We start from the raw sequence: 23,451 nt of genomic DNA, 5'->3' as shown, positions 1-23,451 counted from the left end.
TTTTGTTATTGATTAAATTATTAAAACATTGGAAACGGTGTAATCGTCCTGACATTCCTTTTTGTCATACATGTTATCAGATATAATACATATTTTATATACATTTGTGCATTTATACACTTGTACAATTCATTTTTATCCGTAATTACCCATTCTACAGATCCTACTTTTTATTCTGGGTCCTTCCTTTCTTTTCCCACCATTGATAAAATTTGTTCCATATTTTGTGGTATTCTGTCTCTTCCTTATTTTTTAATTCTAGAGTCAATCTATCCATTTCAGCACATATCAATATCTTTTTTTATCACCTCACCTTCGTTGGGAATTTCTCTCTTTCTATTTTTGGGTGAAAGTCATTCTTGCTGCAGTGATAATATGTACTATTAGGTAAATCTCCTCTTTGCTATATCTTTCTGTCATAATGCCAAGTAAAAATAATTCCGATTTATACTCTATTTTCTGTCCCATCATCTCTTCTAACCACATTTGGAACTTATGCCAAAACTCCTGAGTTTTCTCAAAGGTAATATGTTCTATGTTCTTGGGTACATTTCCAACAAATAGGTGACAGATTTTTGTACATTTTAGCCAATCTTGCGGGAGGGAGGTGCCACCTATAAAACATCTTATCTAAGTTTTCCTTATATGATGTGGCCAACGTTATATTTTTATTTCGCTCCCATAATGTTTGCCAATTATCCAAATCTATATAATGTCCAAAAATTTTGGCCCATACCATCATCGTTTCCTTTACCTGTTCGTCATTCATTTTATAGTCCAATAGGAATTTATAAATTTTCCTCATCAATTTGTCATCTGTCCCCAATAAAACTGCAATGTAGTGTTGTGGCTTGTCTACTAATCATGTCTTTCCCATATCTTGTTTGAATTTGTAAGTAGGTCCACCATTCCAAATCTACCCCTTGCTCTTTTAGCTCTTGTCTGGACTTCAATTCCCTTTTTTATTTATTATTTCCTGGTATGTGATAATTTTTTCTTGATTCAAAAGGTTTGGATGTATTAATGCCTCTAAAATGGATAACCAAGCTGGAATTTCCATATAAATTTGCTGTTTAATTTTACTCCATACCATGAACAATGCTTGTCTAATCTGGTGTCTTTGAAAACATTTATGTGCACTGTAGCTGCCATACCTATAAAAATGCATGCCAACCTAGTTGTAAGTCATGGCCTTCTAGTGATAATAATCTTCTATTTTTTAAGGTTATCCAATCTTTTACCCTGGTGAGCATTGCTGCTTGATAATATATTTCCCAATCTGGTAAACCAAAACCACCTCTTTCTTTAACCTCTTGTAAAAGTTTTAATTTAATCCTAGGTTTTTTCCCCTGCCATATGAAATTTAATGTCATTTTATTCAAATTTCCCCCCCACCAAAATTATCTAGTTTTATGGGTATATTTTGGAACAGAAAGAGCAGTTTTGGCAATACATTCATTTTTATTACGGCTATTCTACCCATTAGTGAAAGCTTCAGAGTTCTCCATTTTTCCAAATCTTTTATTTGCTTCACTAATTTAACATAGAATACCTTTATTGTCATTGCATTCTACAAATATAATGAAATTTGAAAAATATATAACATAGTTACCTTATCCTCTTTGATTGTTGTACATCTTGTCAAGATGTTAATCCCTATCTGGATATCTATTCCCCTGGCAAGATTTTCTTTCTGTTTGTTTGTCATGTTCTTGACTATCTTTTTAGTTTTTTCTTTCTTTATTTTTAATCCTGCAGCTTCCCCATAATCTTCTAGTATCTCCATGAGTTTCGGCCTCAATTGTTGTGGTTCTTCCAAGATGAAAACTGTCATCTGCAAACGCTTGTAATTTAAATGTTTTCCCCTTAATTTCTAGACCTTCTCCACTGAGCCGAAGGGAGAATCCAGGATGGGGTAGTCTCTAGTCTCCTAGCTCTGCAGACCGAGTTGAAAAACTGAGGACACACCCCCTGGTAACAGTCCCCAGTTCTTCACTCGGTCTCAGCATGTTCAGACCACCCTTTAAGGGCTCTGAATAGTTAGGATTGTAGAAGAATATTCACCCCCTGGATTAAGCTTTTTTAGCAGAGAGACTTAGATCAGGTTTGACAGGCTTGTTGGTTTAGCACTTTCATTTTTTTTCACGCCTTTTTTCCAGTTCGCGGTTTTTTGCTTGTTATTTTAATTTTTTGACTTTCCTTGTTGGTGGACTGGTTTTTTTTTCTGTTTTGTGCCAAAACTTGGGTGGAAGTGACCCTGAGAGCCCGTGTGGCCTGGGCTGGGGTGGGAGTCGGTGTCTTATTCAACTCGCCTTCTCCTGATCCACTTTCCCTTGCTTGGGATGAGCTGCAGCTGCCGCTAAGCGCTACTGTCCCTTTTCGGCAGCAGCGGCCATTTATTTCATTTGGGGACAATCTTGCAATTTGTCTCCAGGATTGTCCCTGGGGGGGGGGTTCTGGCCATTGGAATTAAATCCTGACCCCCCCCACCCAGTCCCCAGAGCACCGTGGCAGCTGCGAGATGCTTGAGTCTGCCTGATAATTGCGGTGCAGCCAGCGCAGCTTGCAAGCTTCTGACCTGTCAGTGCTTGCTGCAATTCAAAGAGGCAGCCTTTTTCAACTTTTTTTTCCCTGACTCGGCTTTTGAATTGTGGAGCTGGGCTGAGCTCACCACTTTGGGTCGCACTAGCCTCCTGAAGTGGTGGACAGCTACTGTGGCCGTAGCTGACAGCTTAGGCTGAATATTTTTTGTTTTTTTACTTCTTTTTCCCTTTCTCTACCCCTGTCAAGTGACAGTTATTTTTGGTGGGCTCAAAGATGGCCGCCAAGGGAGCTGATCAAGAATTGTTAGTTCCTCAGCAGGGTAGAGAGAAGGCTGTAAAAGGATCTCCTAAGCCCAGGTCTGCTGGTCTGGAGGCAGCAGCTAGGATTAGAGCCAGGGCTCTAGCCCCTAAGAGACCCTCTAGGGCTGAGGATAGACAGGCCAGACGTAGACAAAAAGCCATAGACAAACAGTTTGACAGGGCAGTGAGAGATTCCAGGATGGCTGAAAACAGAGCCACCTCTCAAACTTTGCCTCCTCAAGATGACAGGCAGCCAGACCAACTGGCAGATAGGCAGTATATGACTGCCTGGTCTCCTGGGGGCTCAGGATTTTCAAGTACACAGGATTTTCAGGGAAACCTCCAAATCAGGGCTGAGACCTCTCACAATTTTTCTGAGCCGTCTCAGGGGATCTCGATGGCGGCACCTGCAGACCAAGTCTCCAGCGGAGCCAGACCTGTGCCTGCAGCCACCTTTACACCTACAGCAGCTGGCTTACAGCCTGAGGAGACCCAGATGCAAGAAATGCCATCCTTCATGAGAGCCTGGATCTCCCAAACAATAAGACAGGAATTGCAAGCAGAGGTCAACCAGTTACGCCAGCTATCTTATTTGGACACTAACAGATGGGTCCTGCAGGGGCAGGGGCAGGGGCAGGCTTCTGTAGAACAGCTGATCCACTTCAGAGAGTGCTCAGCTTGGCTCTAAGAGAGACTTCCTTCCAGAAAGGGATTTTTCGGATGAGGAGTCGGAGGTAGCAGGTCCCTCCTCCTTTAAAGGCCTTTTCCAGCCGGCTCTTTTCAAGACTCTGCTGGTTAAGGCCAAGAGCACGGCTCATCTCAAAAAGGACATGGTTACTCAGGACCTTCCCAAGGAGGGAGAGGATCAGGAGGATTTCCTGTTCACTGAGAAAGCATCTGTGGTGGACGCTGTACTGCTGCCCTAGATGTTTCTGAACCTGATCAAAAAGCAGTGGGAGTCCCCTGGGATGTACATTTGCCCCAGTGGACCTGAGTCTACCTTATTTAATGTAGACAAGGACCTTTTGGACATTATGGAAATGCCAAAGGTAGATGGCCCAGTGATAGCCCTAGCTTCCTCATCTGTCATCCCACCTGATGCGGAGGACGTTTTAAAGACAGAGGAGAAGAAGGCGCTCTGGAGAGCTCATCAAGCCGACTCCTGGGCCATCAGAGCATCGATGACCGCATCTTTTTTTACTCGGGTCTCTTTGTGGTGGCTGAGGCAGCTACAGGGCAGAATCCCACCTGAGGATCTCAGGGTGCATCAGGACCTGAATAAGATTGTAGCTGCAGCTCAACTGACTGCTGATGCCACCCTCATATCAGCCAAATTTTCTTCCAGAGCCATGGCCTCTTCCATAACAGCATGCAGGCTTCTCTGGCTAAGAAATTGGCAGATGGACGTCAGAACCAAATGGAAGCTGGCGTTGGCTCCCTATAAAGGGGAGGCCCTGGATCCTTTTTTTTATTGAAACCAGGGACAAGCGAAAGATCCTGCCCTCCCAGGGGAGGCGCTTTGATTACAGGTCTCATCCCTACTACAGGAAGCTCTCCTTTAAACAGGGTGAAGCTGGGGCAGGCTTTCCCCATCAAAGTAGGCCCTTCTTCCAAAGATCCTCGTCTCAGGCCGATAGACAGGCCTTTGCCACCAGAGGGTGTTAGAGGCAAGAGGGCAGAAGGTCCTTTAGGGGTTCCAATAGACCCTTCAGGCACAACAAGTGATGCCCGAGTCTCATCCCCCATAGGGGGCCATCTGGGACTGTTCTGGCAGAGGTGGGAACAGATCATGACGGACGCTTGGATCCTGTCAACCTTATGGTCAGGTCTCTCTCTAGAGTTTCTCTCCTCCACCCCAAGAACCTTTGTGTGCTGCCCTGTCTCCAGGGACCCCTCAAAGAGGGATCTCACGGAATCGGCGATCCACCATCTGTTGGACATTCGGGCCATCCAGCCGGTTCCAGTAGACCAGGAGAGACAGGGTTTCTATTCAATGTTGTTTGTGATTCCAAAGGCCTTGGGGGGTGGGGGTGGCAAGCAATCCTCAACCTGAAAGGGCTCAACAGACATCTAATCTACCGAAGGTTCAAGATGCACTCCCTCCACTCCATTCTAGAGGGACTGTGGGAGGGAGATTTTTTGGCCTCGGTAGACTTGACCATACACCCCAACCACCATCAGTTCCTGAGGTTTTGTTATGGCGGCCGCCATTTTCAATACAGGGCTCTCCTGTTCGGCCTGTCATCAGCCCCTTGGACTTTTACCAAGCTCTTGGCAGCAGTAGCGGCACACCTCAGAGCCTTACCCATAAGGATCCAATGCTATTTGGACAACATCCTGATAGCATCAGAATTCTTCGAGAGCACGGGTTCTCGATAAAACTGGACGAATGCCACCTAGTACCATCAATTCGGCTCTTGCATTTGGGGGCTCTCATAGACACCTTGGCCGGACAAGTTTTTCTCTCACAGGAGCATCGAGACAGTATCAGGGAAGTCACGTCGCTGATCCTGTCTTCCAGAGAGGCGCCTATCATCTTGCTGTCTCAACTTCTCGGCAAAATGATATCATCCATCGGGATTGTCCCATGGGCCCACTTCCATGCCCCCACCCCTTCAGTGGTTCTTGCTCCCTTACCAGAGGGCGAGCAGGGGCGACTCTCCAAGGAGGGTTCGTGTCCCCTTGCCAGTTCTTCGTTCCCTCCATTGGTGGCAGTCCTGAGCCATGGATCAGGGATGCTTGTACAGGGAACCCCAGAGGATTACCATCACCACCAAAGCCAGTCTCTATGGTTGGGGGCCCCACTTGGGAGTCCAGGTCACCCAGGGGAGGTGGTCATGAGAGGAGCTTGCCCACAACATAAATTGGCTAGAGTTCAGGGCTGCCCGCTTAGCGCTCAAGGATCTAAGGCAGGAGGTGGTGGGGAGACATGTTCTTCTCCTCACGGACAATGTGGCTACCAAGGCCCACATAAACCAGCAGGGGGGCACACGCTTCAGATCTCTAATGCAGGAGGCAACTCAATTGTGCAGGTGGGCGGAGAGAAACCTGTTGTCCCTACGAGCAGAACATATCTCGGGAGTGTCCAACGTGCAGGCAGACTGGTTGAGCAGGGCACTAGAATGGCGACTGCATCCCAGTCTCTTCCAGGAGATGACGGAATGCTTTGGCTGCCCGATTCTGGATCTCTTTGCATCGCCAGAGAACACGCAGCTCCCGAGGTTCTTTGCTCGATTCCCTGCCCAGGGAGAAGGGGTCAACGCTCTCCAGTGCAGGTGGCCCCAGGGACTATTGTATGCCTTCCCCCCTTCCCGATTCCAGGGGCAATCAGGAAAGTACTGATAGAAAGGGCGGAAGTTCTGTTGGTAGCCCCTTACTGGCCCAGGCGTCCCTGGTTCGCTGACCTGGTGGGCTTGTCAGTCACCAGACCCTGGAGAATTCCCCTGCACAAGATCTCCCTCAGCCAGGGCCCAATCGAGCACCCAGATCCAGCCTGGTTTTGGTTGACCATCTGGCGCTTGAGTGGGGGATCCTGAAATGGGAGTAGTTTTCCACAAAGGTCATTCAGACAATCCAGGTGGCCAGAAGACTTTCCATGACCAGGATATATAATGCAACGTGGAAGATTTTCTGCAGTTGGTGCACTAGTCACCAATTGGAACCACTGTTGTTTCTGTTGCAAAGATATTAGAGTTCCTGCAGGACAGGTTGGATAGAGGTCTTGCCCCCAATACCTTGAAGAGACAGGTGGCGGCCTTGGCCTCGGTGATTTCGGTCAAGGGCTCTACTACTCTGGCCCAACACCCTTGGGTGAAAGCCTTCCTTAGGGGAGCCACGAATTTGAGGCCACCAGTGGTCCACCACTACCCCACCTGGGATTTGCCTAAGGTCCTGCATGCACTGACTTCTCCCCCATTTGAACCTTTGCGTAAAGTCTGCCTTCGCCTTCTCACATGCAAGGTGTCATTCTTGGTGGCCATTACCCCAGCCAGGCGTATTTCGAGTTGGCAGCCTTATCCATCAGGAAGAATCTGTGCGTATTCCATGCAGACAGGGTGGTTCTGCGGTTGGACCCTACCTTTCTGCCCAAGGTGAACTCCTTATTCCATCGTTCACAGGAGTTGATTTTGCCTAACTTCTTTCCTGAGCCTACCCATGCACTGGAGAGAAAATGGCACACCTTGGACGTCAGGAGGGCCCTCGTATTTACATTAAAAGAACTTGTCTTAGGAGGATGGAAGCCCTGTTTGTTTCCTTTCAGCTGTCAACTTTGGGTCGCAGGGTGACACCTTCCACAGTAGCTCGCTGCCTCACAGCCTGCATTGCAAAGGCCTATGAGTTACAGAGCCTTCCTGTACCCAGGAGAATCATAGCACACTCAACCAGAAGTGCAGTGACAACCGCAGCCTGGGCAATGCAGGCATCGATTCTGGACATTTTGTAGAGCTGCGACCTGGTCATTGGTGACCCCATTCATAAGACATTACAAAATTGACTCCTTGGCCTCAGCGGAGGCGTCTTTTGGAAGACGAGTCCTGCAGGGTGTGCATGTAGAGGTGGGGACCTCTGACCAATCCAGATCCCATCCGTAGGACAGCCATCAGCCAGCTTTGGTATGTCCCATCCTGGATTCTCCCTTAGGCTCAGTGGAGAAGGGGCGTTGGTCCTACCTGAACGCTTCTCGGGGAGCCGAAGGGAGAATCCAGTCCCACCCTGTATTCTGTCAGGTTGGAATAGGGAGGAAATGTCCCTTTTTTCGCAGTATCAACTGAGCTATCTGTTTGAGGACGAGGAGCAGCTGAATTCACTTTGATGTCGTTCAGAACTGGGGACCATTACCAGGGGGTGTGTCCTCAGTTTTTCAACTTGGTCTGCAGAGCTAGGAGACTAGAGACTACCCCATCCTGGATTCTCCCTTTGGCTCCCCGAAAAGAAGCATTCAGATAGGACCAACGCCCCTTTTATTTGTGTTTCTTTCCTGATTCTCCTTGTTAACACTTCCAGGGTTAGTATGAATAATAGCGGGGATAATGGGCATCCTTGTCTCATTCCTTTCTGTATTTTAAATGTTTTTGTCATCTCTCCGTTTATTATTATTTTAGCTTCTTGATTGGAATATATCGCAGAAATTGAATTTCTCCAAAGTTCATATATTTAAGTTGCTGTAACATGAATTCCCATTTAACATTGTTGAATGCTTTTTGGGCATCCAAGAAAAGTAGTGCTACTTGTCTTCCGCTATGTAATTCATAGAATTCTAAGGTGTCTAATATTATTCTTATGTTATTTTTAATTTGCCTTTTTGATAAAAAAAACATTTTGATCCTCATGTATGAAATCATTTAAGAATTTTTTTAGTCGTTCAGCTATTTTCGATGTGAATATCTTATAGTCTGAATTTAAAAGGGGTATTGGTCTATAGTTTTTAATTAGTGCCTGGTCTGTATTTTCTTTAGGTATCAATATGATATTTGCTTCCATCCGTTATATCTTCGCCTCATCTAGAACCGCATTAAATACTTCCAAGTAGAGTTAGTCCTAATATTTCTTGTTGGCCTTTATATAGTTCTAATGGGAGTCCGTCTGGTCCCTGTGTTTTATTGTTTTGTTGTTTATTTATTGCTGAAATTACTTCTGACATCCTAACCTCTTCATTCAACATATTTTTTATCTTCTCTGTAATTTTTGATAACTCCGCTTTCTTTAGGCATTGTATCACTTTTTCATCTGGGTTACGGTTGTTTTCATTATATAATTTCTTGTAGAACTCCTGAATTATCTTCTTATTTTCCTCATCCTGGTAGCATATCTTCCCTAGTTCATTCTGTAGTTTGCCAATCCATCTTTTTTTTTCTGCTTTTTCAACTTATATGCTAGCCATGTCCCTGGTTAATTTGCATTCTTGAAAAAGTTTTGTTTTGTTCTTTTTAATTGTGCTAGATCTTCTTTCTCTGGGACATTTAGTTTATGTTTAATTAAATCCATTAGTTATTTTAAATTTTTCTTTTTTGGTTCTTTCTGGAGGTTCATTTCCAAACCTTTATATTCATCTTCTAGGGTTTTCTGTCTTTTTTTTCCTTTTTTTTTTTTTTGCCATATATGATTATAGCCACCCCTCTCATGTATGCCTTCGCTGTGTCCCAAAGATTTTGCAGGAATGTATTTTCTTCTTTATTTTCCTTGAAGAAGAGGCCTAGCTCTTTCTCCATCTTTAATGTAAAATCTTTCTCCTTTAAGATCGCATTTTTTAGTGTCCATCTAGGAGTTTTGCTTTGTCCTTTCCAGCTAAATTTAATAGAGTTGGGGTCGGTCCAGGGATTCATCTCAATTTCTACTTCTTTTACTTCTGTGTTGAATTCCGTTGACATCTACACCATATCAATTCTGGATCATGAGCAGTGTCTATATGAATAGTAAATGTATTGGTTTTCCTTCGGATTTCTTTCTCTCCAGATGTCTTGGATATTTAGTTCCTCTGCCATTTTAAAGAAGTTTTTTTGGTAATGTTCTTCTTGTTCCTTTCCTTATGTTATTACTTTTGCAGTCTATTTTTTTAACTGTGATTGCATTAAAGTCCTCTAATAAACAAATCTCATCATACTCTATATCAGGGGTCCTCAACCACCGGGCCGCGTACCGGTACCAGTCCGTGGAGCACTCTGTACCGGGCCGCAAATAATAAAAAATAAAAAAAACTGGCGGCTTTCTTCGCCTTCAGTGAATGCTGCTGGGATCGGGGATCAAGGACACAAATGAAAGAAGGGGAGGGAGGAAGCAACCGAAGCCTGTCCTGCTCTCTGGCTCAGCAGCTTCGGTTTCCTCCCGCCTCGTTCCTCTCTCAGTCGCTCTCTCGGTCCTCCACCAGCCCAGGAAGAAACTGCTTCAAAGAAGCCGGGGTGTGTGGCTTTTCCTGTCGCCGCAGCTCCTCCGAAGCGCCCGTTCACCCCCCCGCCCGCGCGCGGTTCAATTCAGTGCTCCGTTCTGCCTGCCTGCCTGTGTGGTTGTTTGGGAGCAGCTTCGGCTGAGAATAATAACTATTCGCTCTTTTTATCAGCCAAGCTGCTCCGAAACGAAGGCAGGCAGGCAGAACGGAGCACTGGGCTGAATGCGCGGTGGGGCGGGTGGGGGTAAACGGGCGCTCGGAGGAGCTGCGGCGACAGGAAAAGCCACCACCACCCCGGCTTCTTTGAAGCAGTTTCTTCCTGGGCTGGTGGAGCAGCGAGAGAGCGACTGAGAGAGGAACGAGGCAGACACCTGAGGGAGGGAGGGAGACACCTGAGGGATGGAGACACCTGAGGGATGGGGCTGAGGGAGGCAGGGCCGAGGCGTTCCCTGAACTTGGTGGTTTGCTGGCAGACGTTTTATTACCCGACTAGGTAACATCAGATGTTACCTAGTCAGGTAATGAAACGTCTGCAAGCAAACCACCAAACTCGGATTCTTCCCCCACCTCCCGGTCCTTGAAAAAGTGTTTGTGCTTGAAACTGGTCCCTGGTACAAAAAGGTTGGGGACCACTGCTCTATATTGTGAATTATGTTTTATAGTGTTCTATGAAACTGCTCTTGTCCTCCATTCAGGGCATAAATTTCTATGATTGCTACTTTTTTGTGATTTATTCCTAGTTCTACAATCAGAATCCTCCCTTCTTTATCCTTATAGATTTGTTTAGCCGCAATCTTTTCTTTAGCATATAACACCACCCCTCTATTTTTTTGTTGGGCCAATGAGATGAGGTCTAATTTGTTTCTGAATAAATTTTTGATTAATGAAATGTTTTGAAACATTTTGGCCCCAAAAAAAAGCCACTGATGTAGACATTCCAATATTCATATCTATATGAAAAAGTAGATCCTCCCAATCTTCTTAGTTAGCACTCCTATTAAGGATAAAACTACACATTACATTATTTACACACTGTGCAACTGGCAACAGTAGTTTTCAAAAATGCATTTTTTGAAGAACATAAATGCATAATAGCTTTAATATTTTTTTATCTTAGCTTGAATGCAAGTAAGAGGATTAACAGTTTTACTGCATAAAAGTTTTTGAATTTCCTTCACATAGTTTAAAAAAAACTATCCAGAAAAGAAGAGAAAAATGTATTCATGTCCTTTAAAGAGACACTAATTTACTATTTTTAAATCAACAACTGAGTTGATACATTTTTAAAAGTTTGGTTTTTCTGCTATTCATTGCTGAACAATGAAAAAAAACCCCAATCTCTATGGAAAATTTGTAACAGCACTCACTCAGCTTCAAACTGATTTGGTGTTATTATATCTGCTACAGGCACCACGTTATCCTTATACACTGGAAAGAGGTCCTCTGGAACATACTGAAAAACAAAGGAAGTTATAATAATTTTAGAAGATTAGGCAGTTCATTCTAGGAAAGTAAAAAGGGTTCAAATATAAACACATACAGGGACAGTTCCTCTCAATTAACTGGTAGCTGAGACTCATAAGCAAAGTACATTTACAAAATTTCCATGTGAAGGAATGTTAAAACAAACGTTGACAATCCCTAACACTAGGCTGTAAAAGCTCTAAACAATACAGTCTCCTAATCTTCAGGTATCTATGGTTCGGCTCTTTCAGGTCATATTTGCAAAAAATGTATGAATTGTATAGATATGAGTGCATAGTAGCAATACTCTAGATCAGTGGCCCTCAACCTTTTTTGTGCCGCGGCCCGGTATTGGCATCACAAAATGATCCGCGGCCTGGTACCGGCATCAGCACGCATGACAAGGCAAGGCGAGCCGAGCGACCAGCCAGCCAGCCAGCCAGCCGTCCCCCGCTTCTCACCGCCACCTTCAACTCCTCCTTGGTACCTTTGTCGATGGGCTTCGCTTCGGGACGGCTTCAGGACAGTCGCTCGGCTCGCCTTGCCTTGGGTGCTGAAAGAATCCTCGCGCCTTAGTTTCGTTCGAAGCTGCCCCCCCCTTCGAAACTAAGGCGCGAGGATTCCTTCAGGACCCAAATGCCGCTTTCCAACCGGAAAAGCTCCCCCGGAAGCACTTTCGTCGTCAAACAAGACAGCGGCACCCAGCAAACCGGTGGCCCGGTAGGAAATGTTCCACGGACCGGGACCGGTCCGCGGCCCGGTGGTTGGGGACCCCTGCTCTAGATATTTGCACAGCCACACGTTAAAATGCAAAATTGTAAAAAGGTAAACGTTAAAATGCAAAATTGTAAAAAGGTCAGAGTTGCATAGGGGAAATAACTCAAAATTACTCAAGCCACTTCCAATAAATAGATTTTTAAGAAAGCACTCATTATGCAGCCATGCTTCAAGCAGTCTAATTTTTCTGTCCATTCATGAAAACTCAGGATTAGCTTTCTGTTCAAAAGCAGTTTAGTCTTTGGCATAATACATTTGTTTATGAAGATGGGCCAAGTTCATAATGGATTACCAACCATACAGCCTTCCCCGCTCCATTTGTCACCCATCACAGGATCACACACTACAAAAGAAAGACAAAACTTAATCATAAGAAGGGAACATGTAGTAGCACGTAAGAATGCTTTACAATTAGTAACAATTAAAACAAAACTCTGTCAGTCTTGTTTCAAATTTCAATGCTACTTCCAGTAATGTACAGAAATGGGGTGCAAGAGAGATTGTTAAGCCCGAAATTGACATATGTGTAGCTATTTTAGTTAGGCTTAGTATATATTCTTTTTCTTACTTTCTCTTTGGCAATCATGGGGGAAGGGTTTCGGGCTTGTCACATTACTAAGAGAGGAGGAGTGGAGATAAACAGTTATTTTGGCTAGGTGATTCTCCTTCTCGTGGGAAATGAGCTGAGCTGTCCGTGCTTGGGCCCCTTGAGGTGGAGATTTATGACATCAAGCAACGTTGAATTATTCCTATTGGAGAATGTGACTTTTGGGGGGTTGTTTCTAACTTTTAATATTGTGGGGTAATTCCGGGTTGTGTCAGATCCGGAATTACCATGGACTTTGCCAATTTGATGCTTTCCTAAATAAAAGAATTTGTCTTGGAAGATGGAGTTTGTTCTTTTCTTTTTAAATGGATTCCATCACTTGGAAACCTGACAGAGATCTTCTATAATGATATAATATCACATGATAAATGACACAATAGTGATATTCATTGCTTTAAAAAATTGTTCCTGTCCTGTGCTGAGAAGTGAATCTCTGTAAAAGCAATACCAAAAAAAACCAGAAAATGATCATTTGTGGCAGAATCCAATCTGAGTTGGTCACTGGGAGGTTTATTCTTCCAAGATTGTGGACTTGTGCTGGAGCCCATCCTGGGAGAACTTTTCTCTCCAGGAAAAGTGAATGGTCATTTGTGCATTTTTATATGGGTCCATAAGAAATCAAGCAAAATCACAAGTAGTGTGTCTACCTTAAAATATCATAGAAACACTTCTCAAGCACTGACCATCTAAGTGACCAGAACAACAGCTGGAACAGCCCAATGCCCTACAACAACTTTTCCCAGTCTAACAGCCTTTCATAGTTTTGAGCTATTATTCCCTGGCTAATGACGGTTGGAGGTAACTTAGCATGTCATTAAAACTGGAGGAAAATTGGTTGTAAAAGACTGTCCTAGCATGATAGAATGTGTTATTTCTTCAAAGCAAAATAATAATAATTTGATCCAAAATAGCCTTGTTTGAAAACTCAAGGACAGCAGCTGATAGCTACATGTGGTACAAGCTTCTCAATGATTGCTGTATTCAAATTCTTTTTAAGTTCTGGAACTGAATTGCCTCTTTAATATTAGAAGAGATAAGCCAATGTACGCAATAAAGTTAGCTGTCTTTTGTAACATCAGATAATGTTATTGTCTTGCTTTCTGTTCTATATTCATGAGCAAATAGCAGTTAAAAACAGATAGTAATTTAACAGATTTATCTCAAGACTCAGATAACATTACAAATCCAACTTAGTCTGTAGTGCTTTTCTGCCTTCTTGTATTACCCATGTATTTTTCTGAAGCCCATGGAGAGTTTTAAGGAGAGCTATTAATGTGATGGGGATGAATTATTAATTTAAAAGAATTTAAAAGAATTATAAGGCCATCCCTCTCACAATTTTATACATTAGACAGAGTACAAAATAAAACTTAAAAAAGAATAAATGCAATGCAAACAAAAAAAATCTTTAACAGTTGAAGACATAATTGATACATAATTGAGATTAGTGATAAAAACATATTCTATACACACATCACAATGGGCTCATCTACCATCCTGGTTCAGAGCACAAGAGAATAGCCAGGTCTTCATGGCTCTAGGGAAGAGAAAGAAAGAAAAGAAAAGAAAAGAAAGAAAAGAAAAGAAAAGAAAAGAAAAGAAGGAAGGAAGGAAGGAAGGAAGGAAGGAAGGAAGGAAGGAAGGAAGGAAGGAAGGAAGGAAGGAAGGAAGGAAGGAAGGAAAGGAAGGAAGGGAGAAAGAAAGTAAATGGGAGGGAGAGGAGAAAGAGGGAGGGAGGGAGGAAAGGGAGAAAGAAAGAAAGAAAGAAAGAAAGAAAGAAAGAAAGAAAGAAAGAAAGAAAGAAAGAAAGAAAGGAAGGAAGGAAGGAAGGAAGGAAGGAAGGAAGGAAGGAAGGAAGGAAGGAAGGAAGGAAGGAAGGAAGGAGAAGAGAAACAAAGTGGGAGGGAAGGGAGAAAGAGGGAAGGGAAAATGAATGAAATATGGATGGATGGATGGATGGATGGATGGATAAATGGATGGGTGGACGGATAGATAGAGGGAGGGAGGGAAAAAGGAGATGAAGGAAGGACTACAAACTCTGACACTAGACGCAGCTTCAGAGGATGCTTTGAAACAGCACAACAATCCAGGGCTGGAAGGGATCCCGGAGGTCATCTAGTCCAACCCCGTTAAAGTGAGTTTCTCTCTTTTGACCCAACCAGTCACATGACCACATAGTACACCCACCAAGCCATGACCACAGAACCAGTAATAAAAATGTTTGAATTCCACACTTGATCTGAGGAATCACATTTTGAAGGCATTCTAGGTGAATGTGTTTTTTGAATTGTAACTGAAATGTGTGTGAACAAGGAGTACAATTTTTCTTTATCTCCAAAACGAGTTGTAAGTCAAGATGACTAATACTAATTTCTTATAACATAACACCTCTAAAAAAAATCTCAGAAATTGAGGAATCTCCAATAATATATAATGAATAGAGCCTTCCTCAACCTAGTGCTCTCCAGGGCTGTTAGTCACCTGTTGGCAATATTAAGGCTGGGAAATGAATTGTTTATGTATCATAAACTTACCATATACCAGATTGGAGTTTTGTTGCTTTAGTTCTTGAACAATATCAACCACCATTGCAAGGAATGATTTGTCCCGGGTATAGCCTTCGATAAATCGAGAAAGGGAAATTATTTATATGTTATATAAACCAGTTTTGTCTAGCTTTGTTTCTACATGGATACTACTTTTAAATTTTAAATCAAAATATTAATGTATTTTACATTTGTAACTGTATTGAAGAAAGTTGGAAGTTTCCCTTTTTCTATTGCTTTTCACTTTTCCTTTATTCCTAGCAGTTCTCTTCCTTTATTTTTTCCTTCTCCTTTTATTCCTTACATTTATTTTTTGTAGAAATTGAAGGAAGTATATAACTTTCAATATACATTACACAGGATTTGTAATAGTGTGATAAACTGTAATCTATATCCACAGTCTCAATGACTGATCCTTAATGAACCATCATAAACTTTCTGAGATTTGGGGAAACTACTGCCTGGCTTCAGTTCAGCAATGCTTTGATTTGTCCTATACTTGTATTTGAGAAGCTTTCTATATAGCCCTGATGGTGAACCTAGGGCACACGTGTCACAAGTGGCATGCAGAGCCATTTGTGCTGGCACGCGAGCCACAGGCAAACTTACCTCCCTGCATATGTGCGTGCCTCAGAGCTGATTTTTTTCCAGTTGGTTTGAGGCCTTTTTCGGCCTCCCAGAGGCTTGGAAAAAGCCTGCAAGCTTTGCAGAGGCTTTTAATTCGGCCTGAAAAGCTTTGCAGAGGCTTTTTTCAAGCCTCTGGGAGGCCGAAAAAATCAGCTGTGAGGCGCAGTGCAGGTAAAGGGGTGGGGGTGGGGATTGCATGCGCATGCACATGGAGAGGGGGCGCGCATTGCATTCTGGGTGCTGGCATGCGAATGCACGCGCGTTGATGCGCACACAATTTTTGGCACAGGAGCCCAAAAGGGTAAGCCACCACTGCTATATAGCAATGGATATGCAATGATGTTCCCAGTTCTAGATTAATAAACTAACATGCATATATAGATTCTCATATCAACCTCCAAGCTGTGCTCCCATGCATATTTTCTTCTTTGGTGGAAAGCCAGTACAGTGTTACACCCCAAGCAGCAAAATAGTCTTTTGGCCAGCTCATGTATAGATTAGCTGAATCATGCTGATTTCTTTGTTTGTGTGAATAACATAGTGCCAGCGATAATATTCTTATTTTTATCTTGATTCACGCAGTTAGGCCTGTGGAGACTCACTTACCTTGCAAAGATCTGGCGAGGTGCCTCCTCTCCAGCCTCTCTGCCACAGTTTCTTTGCCTGCTCCTGGCGCTCCAAAAGTGGAGCAGTGAGAAGCATAGGGAGAGCAGGACACGCGTGCCCTGCTCGGCTTCTCTGACTCACCGAGGCAGCTGCCAATTCTGGAATAGTGGGCAGCTTTGCTGAATCTCCTCCAAAGGTTTCCAGTCATGGTGCAGAAAAGCGTTTGCAAGCCAATGGGAGGCTTTGGGACAGCAAAACTGTCTTGCTTCAAGTCTCCCCTTGGCACGCAAATACTTTTCAGACACAGACTGGAAGCTTCTGGGTGCCTTTATATTGCCGGACTTCAGGCACCCATTCTCTGCAAAAGCAGATGGGTGCTTGAAGTTGTGGGAGATCATGGCCCCCGGAAGGCTTCCGTCTCCGAGCGAAAAGTGTTTGCATGCCGAGGGCGTTTTGAGGCGGCACGATTTCGCCACCTCAAGGCATCCCATCAGCATGTAAACAAAGCTTCCAGTCTGGGTAAAAATGAGTGCCAATGGGGTGCTTTGAGATGGTGAAATCGCGATTTCGCTGCCCCAAAGTCTCCCGCAGGCATGCAAATGCTTTTCTGTGCGGAGGCTGGAAACCTTAGGAGGAGGCTCGCTGAGGCTGCCGGCCACTCCAGAAGTGTAGTACTCTCCCTCTGCTCTCACCGCTCCACTTTTGGAGCACCAGGAGCAAGCAAGGAAACCGCAGCAGGGAGGATGGAGAGGAGACAGCTCACTAGATGTTTGCCAGATAAGTGGGTCTCCGCAGGCCTCCCTGTGGAAGCCCAGCAGGTGGGTGGGGAGGAATAGGCAGGTGAATGTTGCAGTGCTCTGTGGTTTTTCTTAAGGAGGAATGACTGCCATGGTGCTGCAACATTCGTAACCTCTGGACTGTGTCATAAGTACTTGGAGTAGTGGTGGTTATGTCGCAACTTTGCACGGTCGCTAAATGAACTGTCATAACTTGAGAATTACCTATAGCTTGTAAGTCATGGTTTATGACTTACTGGGTTATGCAAAATAGTGTACTAACCTAGTACTGTATAGAATCTGAATCTTTTCAATCTTATTCTCCACTTAAATTATAAGGAATATAATTAGGGAGCCAATGATTTATGTATGGAGTCACCTATGGCATATTCAATGGGGGCTCTAAAAGGTTGATTAAATATATTGACAATGACCTACCTAGAGTTAAATTCTGCTAACCACAATGAGACACACTACAAGGTAAAGAGTGGGGCTGCAAATTCAGGCAAGGGGTGGAAAAACAAGTCTGCCTTTTTTGAACGAGATCCAGTTTTTCAAGGCCCCTCTGTGCACCATGGTTGCCTTTCCAGGATCAGAGACAGCCAAAATAAGAACACCAGGATATTCTTAGAGAAGCTGTAACTGAAAGTCCTTCCGTGTCCTGGAAAGGAGGGACAATGCATAATATTTGTATTGTGCGGGATGTTTCCTTCCAAATGGCAATCTTTCAAATGGAAGGGATTTAAGAAAAAGGTAACCCTTCTTTTTTCACTCTACCAGAGCTTTGGGCATGGGATTCTTCTTTTGGATCCTTCCCCTACCCTTTTTTTACCCCTCTTCTGAATAAAGTGGATGTGACCAGCTTTTCTGCCTTGGATAAATTAAAGACAAATGTTTCATGAAACCAAAGCACATATAGCAGGATGACCTTTATACCTTTCACTTATAGGTAACTATTCCTTTGAGATTAGTTAACATGGCATCTTTGCAAGTTTAGGATTGTGGCTAATTATTTACCCACAATTTTTCCCAAACTATTACCCAATATGTTTTACTTTTTTTTCAGATAAAGTCCACGATACTTGCCTGTTAAAATGAGCCAATACAGAAATACAAGACATATTATTCATGACTTTATTGGAAAAAGATATTAAAATAGATTCCTCTTTAATTCAAATTAAGTACGCATCTACAGTATATATTATAAGAAAGACTGATGAGAAAGGGCGTTGGTACTTACCTGACAAGCCCGTTCTCTTTTAGCTGTGAAGAGCATCCAGTAGTGGGAGGTCCTTCAGTCTCTGCATGTCTAGGCTGGGCTTAATTTGTGGAATGATCCTTCTCCTCCACGGGACTCCTCCCCAGCGTTCCCCAGTTTTGGCGAAGACGAGAGAAATAAACACCCTCACCCTCAATGCCCTAACAATTCATTGGCTGAAACAGGACCCCACCAGATGGAAAAAGGGGTGGGGCTGGATGCTCTTCACAGCTCAAAGAGAACGGGCGTGTCAGGTAAGTACCAACGCCCTTTCTCCCATGAGCTGCTCAGAGCATCCAGTAGTGGGACATACCAAACTTGGCCTGTCCTACAGGAGGGACTCCGTCTGGCTTGGACTCCCCTCCTGGTCCCTGTGGACCCATTGCAGAACTCTTCTGCCAAAGGAGGCCTCAGCGGATGCAAACACTTCATTATAATGCCTAATGAAGGGCGATGGAGAGGCCCAGGTTGCGGCTCGACAAATTTCAGTTATTGGTGCCTGCATGGCCCATGCTGCTGATTTTGTGGCGCTCCTTGTTGAATGAGCTGTTATGCCTCTGGGTACCTGTAGTAATTGAGTCTGATACGTTTTCGCTATCGTGGCCCAGAGACAACGGCCTATTGTGGAAGATGAGGCCTTGCATCCCTGAGTGTTGGGCTGAAATGACACAAATAAGGCTTCCGTTTTTCTGAAAGTCACTGTGCGGTGAATATATATTCACAATGCTCATCTCACATCAAGCCGATGTGACTGTAGTTCCATCCATTGGGATGGCCAGGGACAGAAATTAGGAAGTATCAGCTCTTGTGCCCTGTGAAAAGCCGAAATAATTTTGGGTATAAACATAGGATCAGGATGAAGGACTACCCAGTCAGAATGAAAGATGCAAAGGTCTTGTCTGATTGACAAAGCTGCCAGTTCCAAAATACGACGAGCGGAAGTGATCGCTACAAGGAAAACTACTTTATACATCAGAAATTGGAGACCTGACGATTTCAAGGGTTCGAAAGGGTACTTAGTGAGTGCAACGAGGACCTTGTTAAGGTCCCAAGTGGGATAACGGAGAACCACTGGCGGGTGTAAATTTGTGGCTCCCCGAAGGAAACTCCATATGCGTGGGTGATGAGAAAGAGACAGTAGACCCTCACAAGTGACAACTGTTGTCAAGGCTGCGACCTGTCTTTTCAACGTATTAGGTGATAATACCTTGTCAAATCCCTCTTGTAAAAACTCTAGGATTTGAGCCACTGATGGAGAGATGGGATCAATGTGAGACTTAGTACACCATTTGCAGAAACTGGACCACGTGGCATTGTAAATGCAGGTTGTTGAGGGGCGTCTGGCAGCTTGGATGGTGGCAATAACTCTGTTGGAAAACTTTTTGCTCTTCAGATGTCTCCACTCAACTTCCAGATGGTCAGGTGTAACCATTGAGGGTCCGGATGTTGAAGGGGTCCCTGGGTTAGCAAAACCCTGTCCGGCGGAATTCTCCATGGTGTTGATAAAGATAGACTGCGGAGGTCTGCAAACCACGGCCATCTGGGCCAGTAAAGAGCTACTAGCAGCAGCTCCGCCCTCGCGTCCAAGCAGCTTCTGGATGATGGGGATCAGTGGAAGTGGTGGGAATGCGTACAGAAGACTCTGGGGCCAAAGGCAGCGGAGCGCGTTGAAGTTCTCCGCTCCTTGCGAGGGGTACCTGGAAATGAATCTGGGGAGCTGAGAGTTGAGGGGGGAAGCGAACATGTCTACTACCAGGTGCCCGAATCTCCTGACCGCCTCTTGAAACAGGGTCGGGTGGAGGTGCCACTCCAATTGATCGATCATGGCCCTGCTTAGCCAGTCTGCCTGTGTATTCGAAAGGCCCGAAATGTGCTTTGCTCTGATAGAAAGCAGGTTGTTCTCCGCCCAACGACACAAGCACTCCACTTCCCGCATAAGGTGTTTCGACTGTGTGCCCCCTGGTTTGTTTATGTGAGCTTTTGCTGTTACATTGTCGGTCAATATTAGTATGTGTTGATTGCGTACCTGTGGAAGGAAGCTGCAGAGAGCCAGGTATACTGCTTGAAGCTCCAACCAGTTTATGCTGCACAACTGTTCTATGGAGGACCAGCGGCCTTGGGCTGTGAGCAATTGAAAGTGAGCTCCCCATCCAAACAGGCTGGCATCAGTGATGATGGTAAGTCTGTGGAGCTCTTTGAAGAGGCAACCTCTGTTGATGACTGGTTTGGTCCATCAGTGGAGAGATATGAGGAACTTTGATGGTACCTTGACCTTGTATTTGGAGTTGCTTCGGCCAGAGCGCTGATACGGGAGCAGGAACCACTGGAGGGATCTAATGTGGAGCCGGGCCCAAGGAATGATAGATACATATAAGATCATCTTGCCTAACAATTTTGATAGATCAGCTAGGGACACCCTCTTATGAACCCTGATCTCCTTAACTAATTGATGAACGCTGTTTTGCCTATCTGGTGACAGGAAAACTTTGCCTTCCACTGTATCTATGACTGCCCCCAGATGGATTAATCGAGTCGAAGGTGTTAAATGACTCTTTTTCCAATTGATTGAGAACCCGTGTAGGGTTCATAATGTAGGGATTGTAATGTGGTCTGAGTACCTCTGACTGCTTGATGATGGGAATATGACAAAATTAATATGTCATCAAGGTAACACTGGAGTCATACAGGGATACCTCGGAGATGAGCAGTGAGAGCTGCGAGAACCTTTGTGAAGCTCCTAGGGGCAGAGGCTAGTCCGAAAGGAAGGGCCACATATTCGAAATCGTGGTTGTTATAACAGAATCTCAAAAATGTATAGTGGAAAGGCCGAATAGAAATATGTAGGTATGCCTCCATCAGATCTATAGATGTAAGGACATCACGTTTTCTGATGCCAAGTAAGATAGATTGCAGGGTGTGCATTTTGCAATATACTAAGAAACAGTTAAGATGCTTCAGATATAATATTGCTCTCCACCCCCCCGAACTTTTGGGAACAACAAAAAGATATGAATAGAAACCTCGCCCTCGTTGGTTGGTAGCTACTGATTGGATGGCTCATATGTCCAGTAGATGTTGGATAGCTGTTTCCATAAGATTGCGTTTAACTGGATCTCTGAAAAGTGGGCACGACATAAAGAAGTCTGGGGGAGTGGATTGAAACTCCAGCGCAAGGCCAAATCTGATCGTGTCTCTGACCCAGGAATCAGACGTTGAGGAGTCCCATTGGTCCGTGAATAATTTAAGGCATCCACCAATGGGAGTCGGGTCCAGGGAGTTATCTTGGATGCCGGAAGGACCTATTTCCTGCTCCTCGAAAGGATCTCTTGGATTGGCCACCCCTTCTGTTCCTATCCCCGAAGTCAGACCTCTCTGGCTGCTGCCCTGGTCTGAATGATGGGGGTCTCTGGTATCTGGGTGAGAAAGGTCCCTGATAAAAGGGCCAAAAGGATCCCCTCCAAATCTGACTTCCGAAAAAGGGGAGGTAGAATTTTCTTTTTGTTTCGGTTTTCGATTAGCAGCGGGTCGAGGGCAGGGCCAAACAGTCTGTCTCCCGCAATAGGAGATGAAGCCAGCTTGCATTTGTGCTTAATGTCCACTTGCCAATGTTTTAACCATAGTAAGAGTCGTGCTGTGACATGTGAAGTAATGGCCCTGGCTGAAAACTTGACCGCATGATAAGTTGCGTCAGCTGAGAATTCAGCGGCTGCTATAAGTTTTGCAATATCTTGGTGCGCTCTAATGTTGGAATTAGGGACATGCTCCCGTAAGAGATGGAGCCACCTGAGAGAAGAACGGGTAAAGAAGGAAGCAGCCATGGCCGCTCTGATGGCCCACGCATCAGACTGATGGGCCCTGCGTAGGGCTAGCTTGGCCCGTTTTTCCTCCGGCTTTAATGCCTCCAGCACTTCACTGGGAATGGAGGACGAGGATGCTAATCCCACTATAGGTTCGTCTACCTCGGGAGTATTCAACAATTTTGAGAAATCAGGGGCCAAATTAAAATATTTCCTGTCATATCCTGTGGGGGCAGGGTACATTGCTGCAGATGCCCACTGTTTCTGTACCAGCTCTGAAAACATGTCAGGAACTGGAATCACATCTGCCTCGACTACCGGTTGGTTCAAAATTAGATCTCCTGGTCCCTCTTCTGAAGGAGTTGGAGTGATAGAAGGGGCTGACTTGTTCAGTTGTGCAATGTTTTTTGCCTTAAACAAGAGTTGTGGGTGGAATAAGCCTGTAAGTACAGGTTGATCAGGAACAAGGCCCTCCTCAGACATCCCCCTTTCTAAGGGGTCCGCTTCTGAGAGGGCCAGGTCACTGTCATGTATTGATCCTGATTCAATCTGTTCCATTTGATCAATTTGATCCACTTCTTCCACCTCCTCCTCCTCCTCCTCCTCCTCCTCCTTCATCGGCCCTTGGAGGGGCGCTTTCCCCTGTAACTGTACCTGGTCATAGTGCTGCTCCGATCTGGTCAACGACCTTAGTGATGGAGAATCATAATCAGTGGTTACAGGATGTTCCCTGGTCAGACTGCGTGTTGAAGACCTGCTGCAATTTCCTGGCAGATTGCCAGCTCCATCCACGCCTTCATCCTCTCTGGAACTTCCTCTGGAAGAATGTCGTCCTGTCGAAGAGTGGCAGCCGTTGGAGTGAATGTAGCTTCAGGAGCCCTTCGCGTGGTTGTTGTTCCAGGTAACTGGGCCTGTTGACTCTGGGGAACCAAGCTGCGTCTGGATGAGAGGGAGAGATCTAGGGGAGGAGGGGGGTGGGAAGAGGTAGATGGTCCTGGACTGGGGGGGCGGAAAGTCCTGTGAGGTCCTGTGTGCCTCCCTTGCACACCTATCTATTTGCTTTTCTAAGGCTTTATGGTGCCTGTTGGCATCCTTTTCTGAAGCTTTAGAATGACCTTTTGTCTGCTTAGATTTGTGTTGAGATTTAGCTTTGACCCTTGATGTTGAGGTCTGAGAGCTACTACAGCCTGCCATTTTGATTGAAAGAAATGCAGTATGCTCATTATTCAAAGCAATACTGTGGAGGTGGTTGGCACGCCCAGGGGCC

The 23,451-nt window shown here is 44.7% G+C and overlaps 1 protein-coding gene and 1 long non-coding RNA gene across 5 annotated transcripts in view; one reads left to right on the top strand and one right to left on the bottom strand.

Annotated features, from left to right (window-relative positions):
- LOC148130487 (uncharacterized) overlaps positions 1 to 1,283 on the top strand; it is a 30,227-nt gene extending 28,944 nt beyond the window's left edge. Inside the window, exon 3 of the long non-coding RNA XR_015749944.1 lies at positions 1,225 to 1,283. This is a non-coding gene — a long non-coding RNA (uncharacterized LOC148130487). The remainder of the gene's footprint in view (positions 1 to 1,224) is intronic.
- Positions 1 to 23,451, bottom strand: part of PDXK (pyridoxal kinase) — a 76,042-nt gene that overhangs the window by 14,266 nt on the left and 38,325 nt on the right. For all 4 annotated transcript variants that reach the window (XM_026674030.2, XM_087967562.1, XM_087967563.1 and 1 more), the window contains exons 4-6: positions 15,109 to 15,192; positions 12,264 to 12,310; positions 11,094 to 11,179 (exon numbers count right to left, since the gene is read on the bottom strand). In XM_026674030.2, coding sequence (XP_026529815.1) covers positions 11,094 to 11,179; positions 12,264 to 12,310; positions 15,109 to 15,192 — 217 coding nt within the window. The remainder of the gene's footprint in view (positions 1 to 11,093; positions 11,180 to 12,263; positions 12,311 to 15,108; positions 15,193 to 23,451) is intronic.

Source organism: Notechis scutatus, chromosome 5 (genome assembly GCF_049901735.1).
Source record: "Notechis scutatus isolate UNSWTSFEM ecotype Mainland chromosome 5, rNotScu1.2, whole genome shotgun sequence".
Lineage (NCBI taxonomy): Eukaryota > Metazoa > Chordata > Lepidosauria > Squamata > Elapidae > Notechis > Notechis scutatus.
The sequence above is the reverse complement of the archived record's forward strand: the minus strand, read 5'-3'. Positions and strand labels throughout refer to the sequence as shown.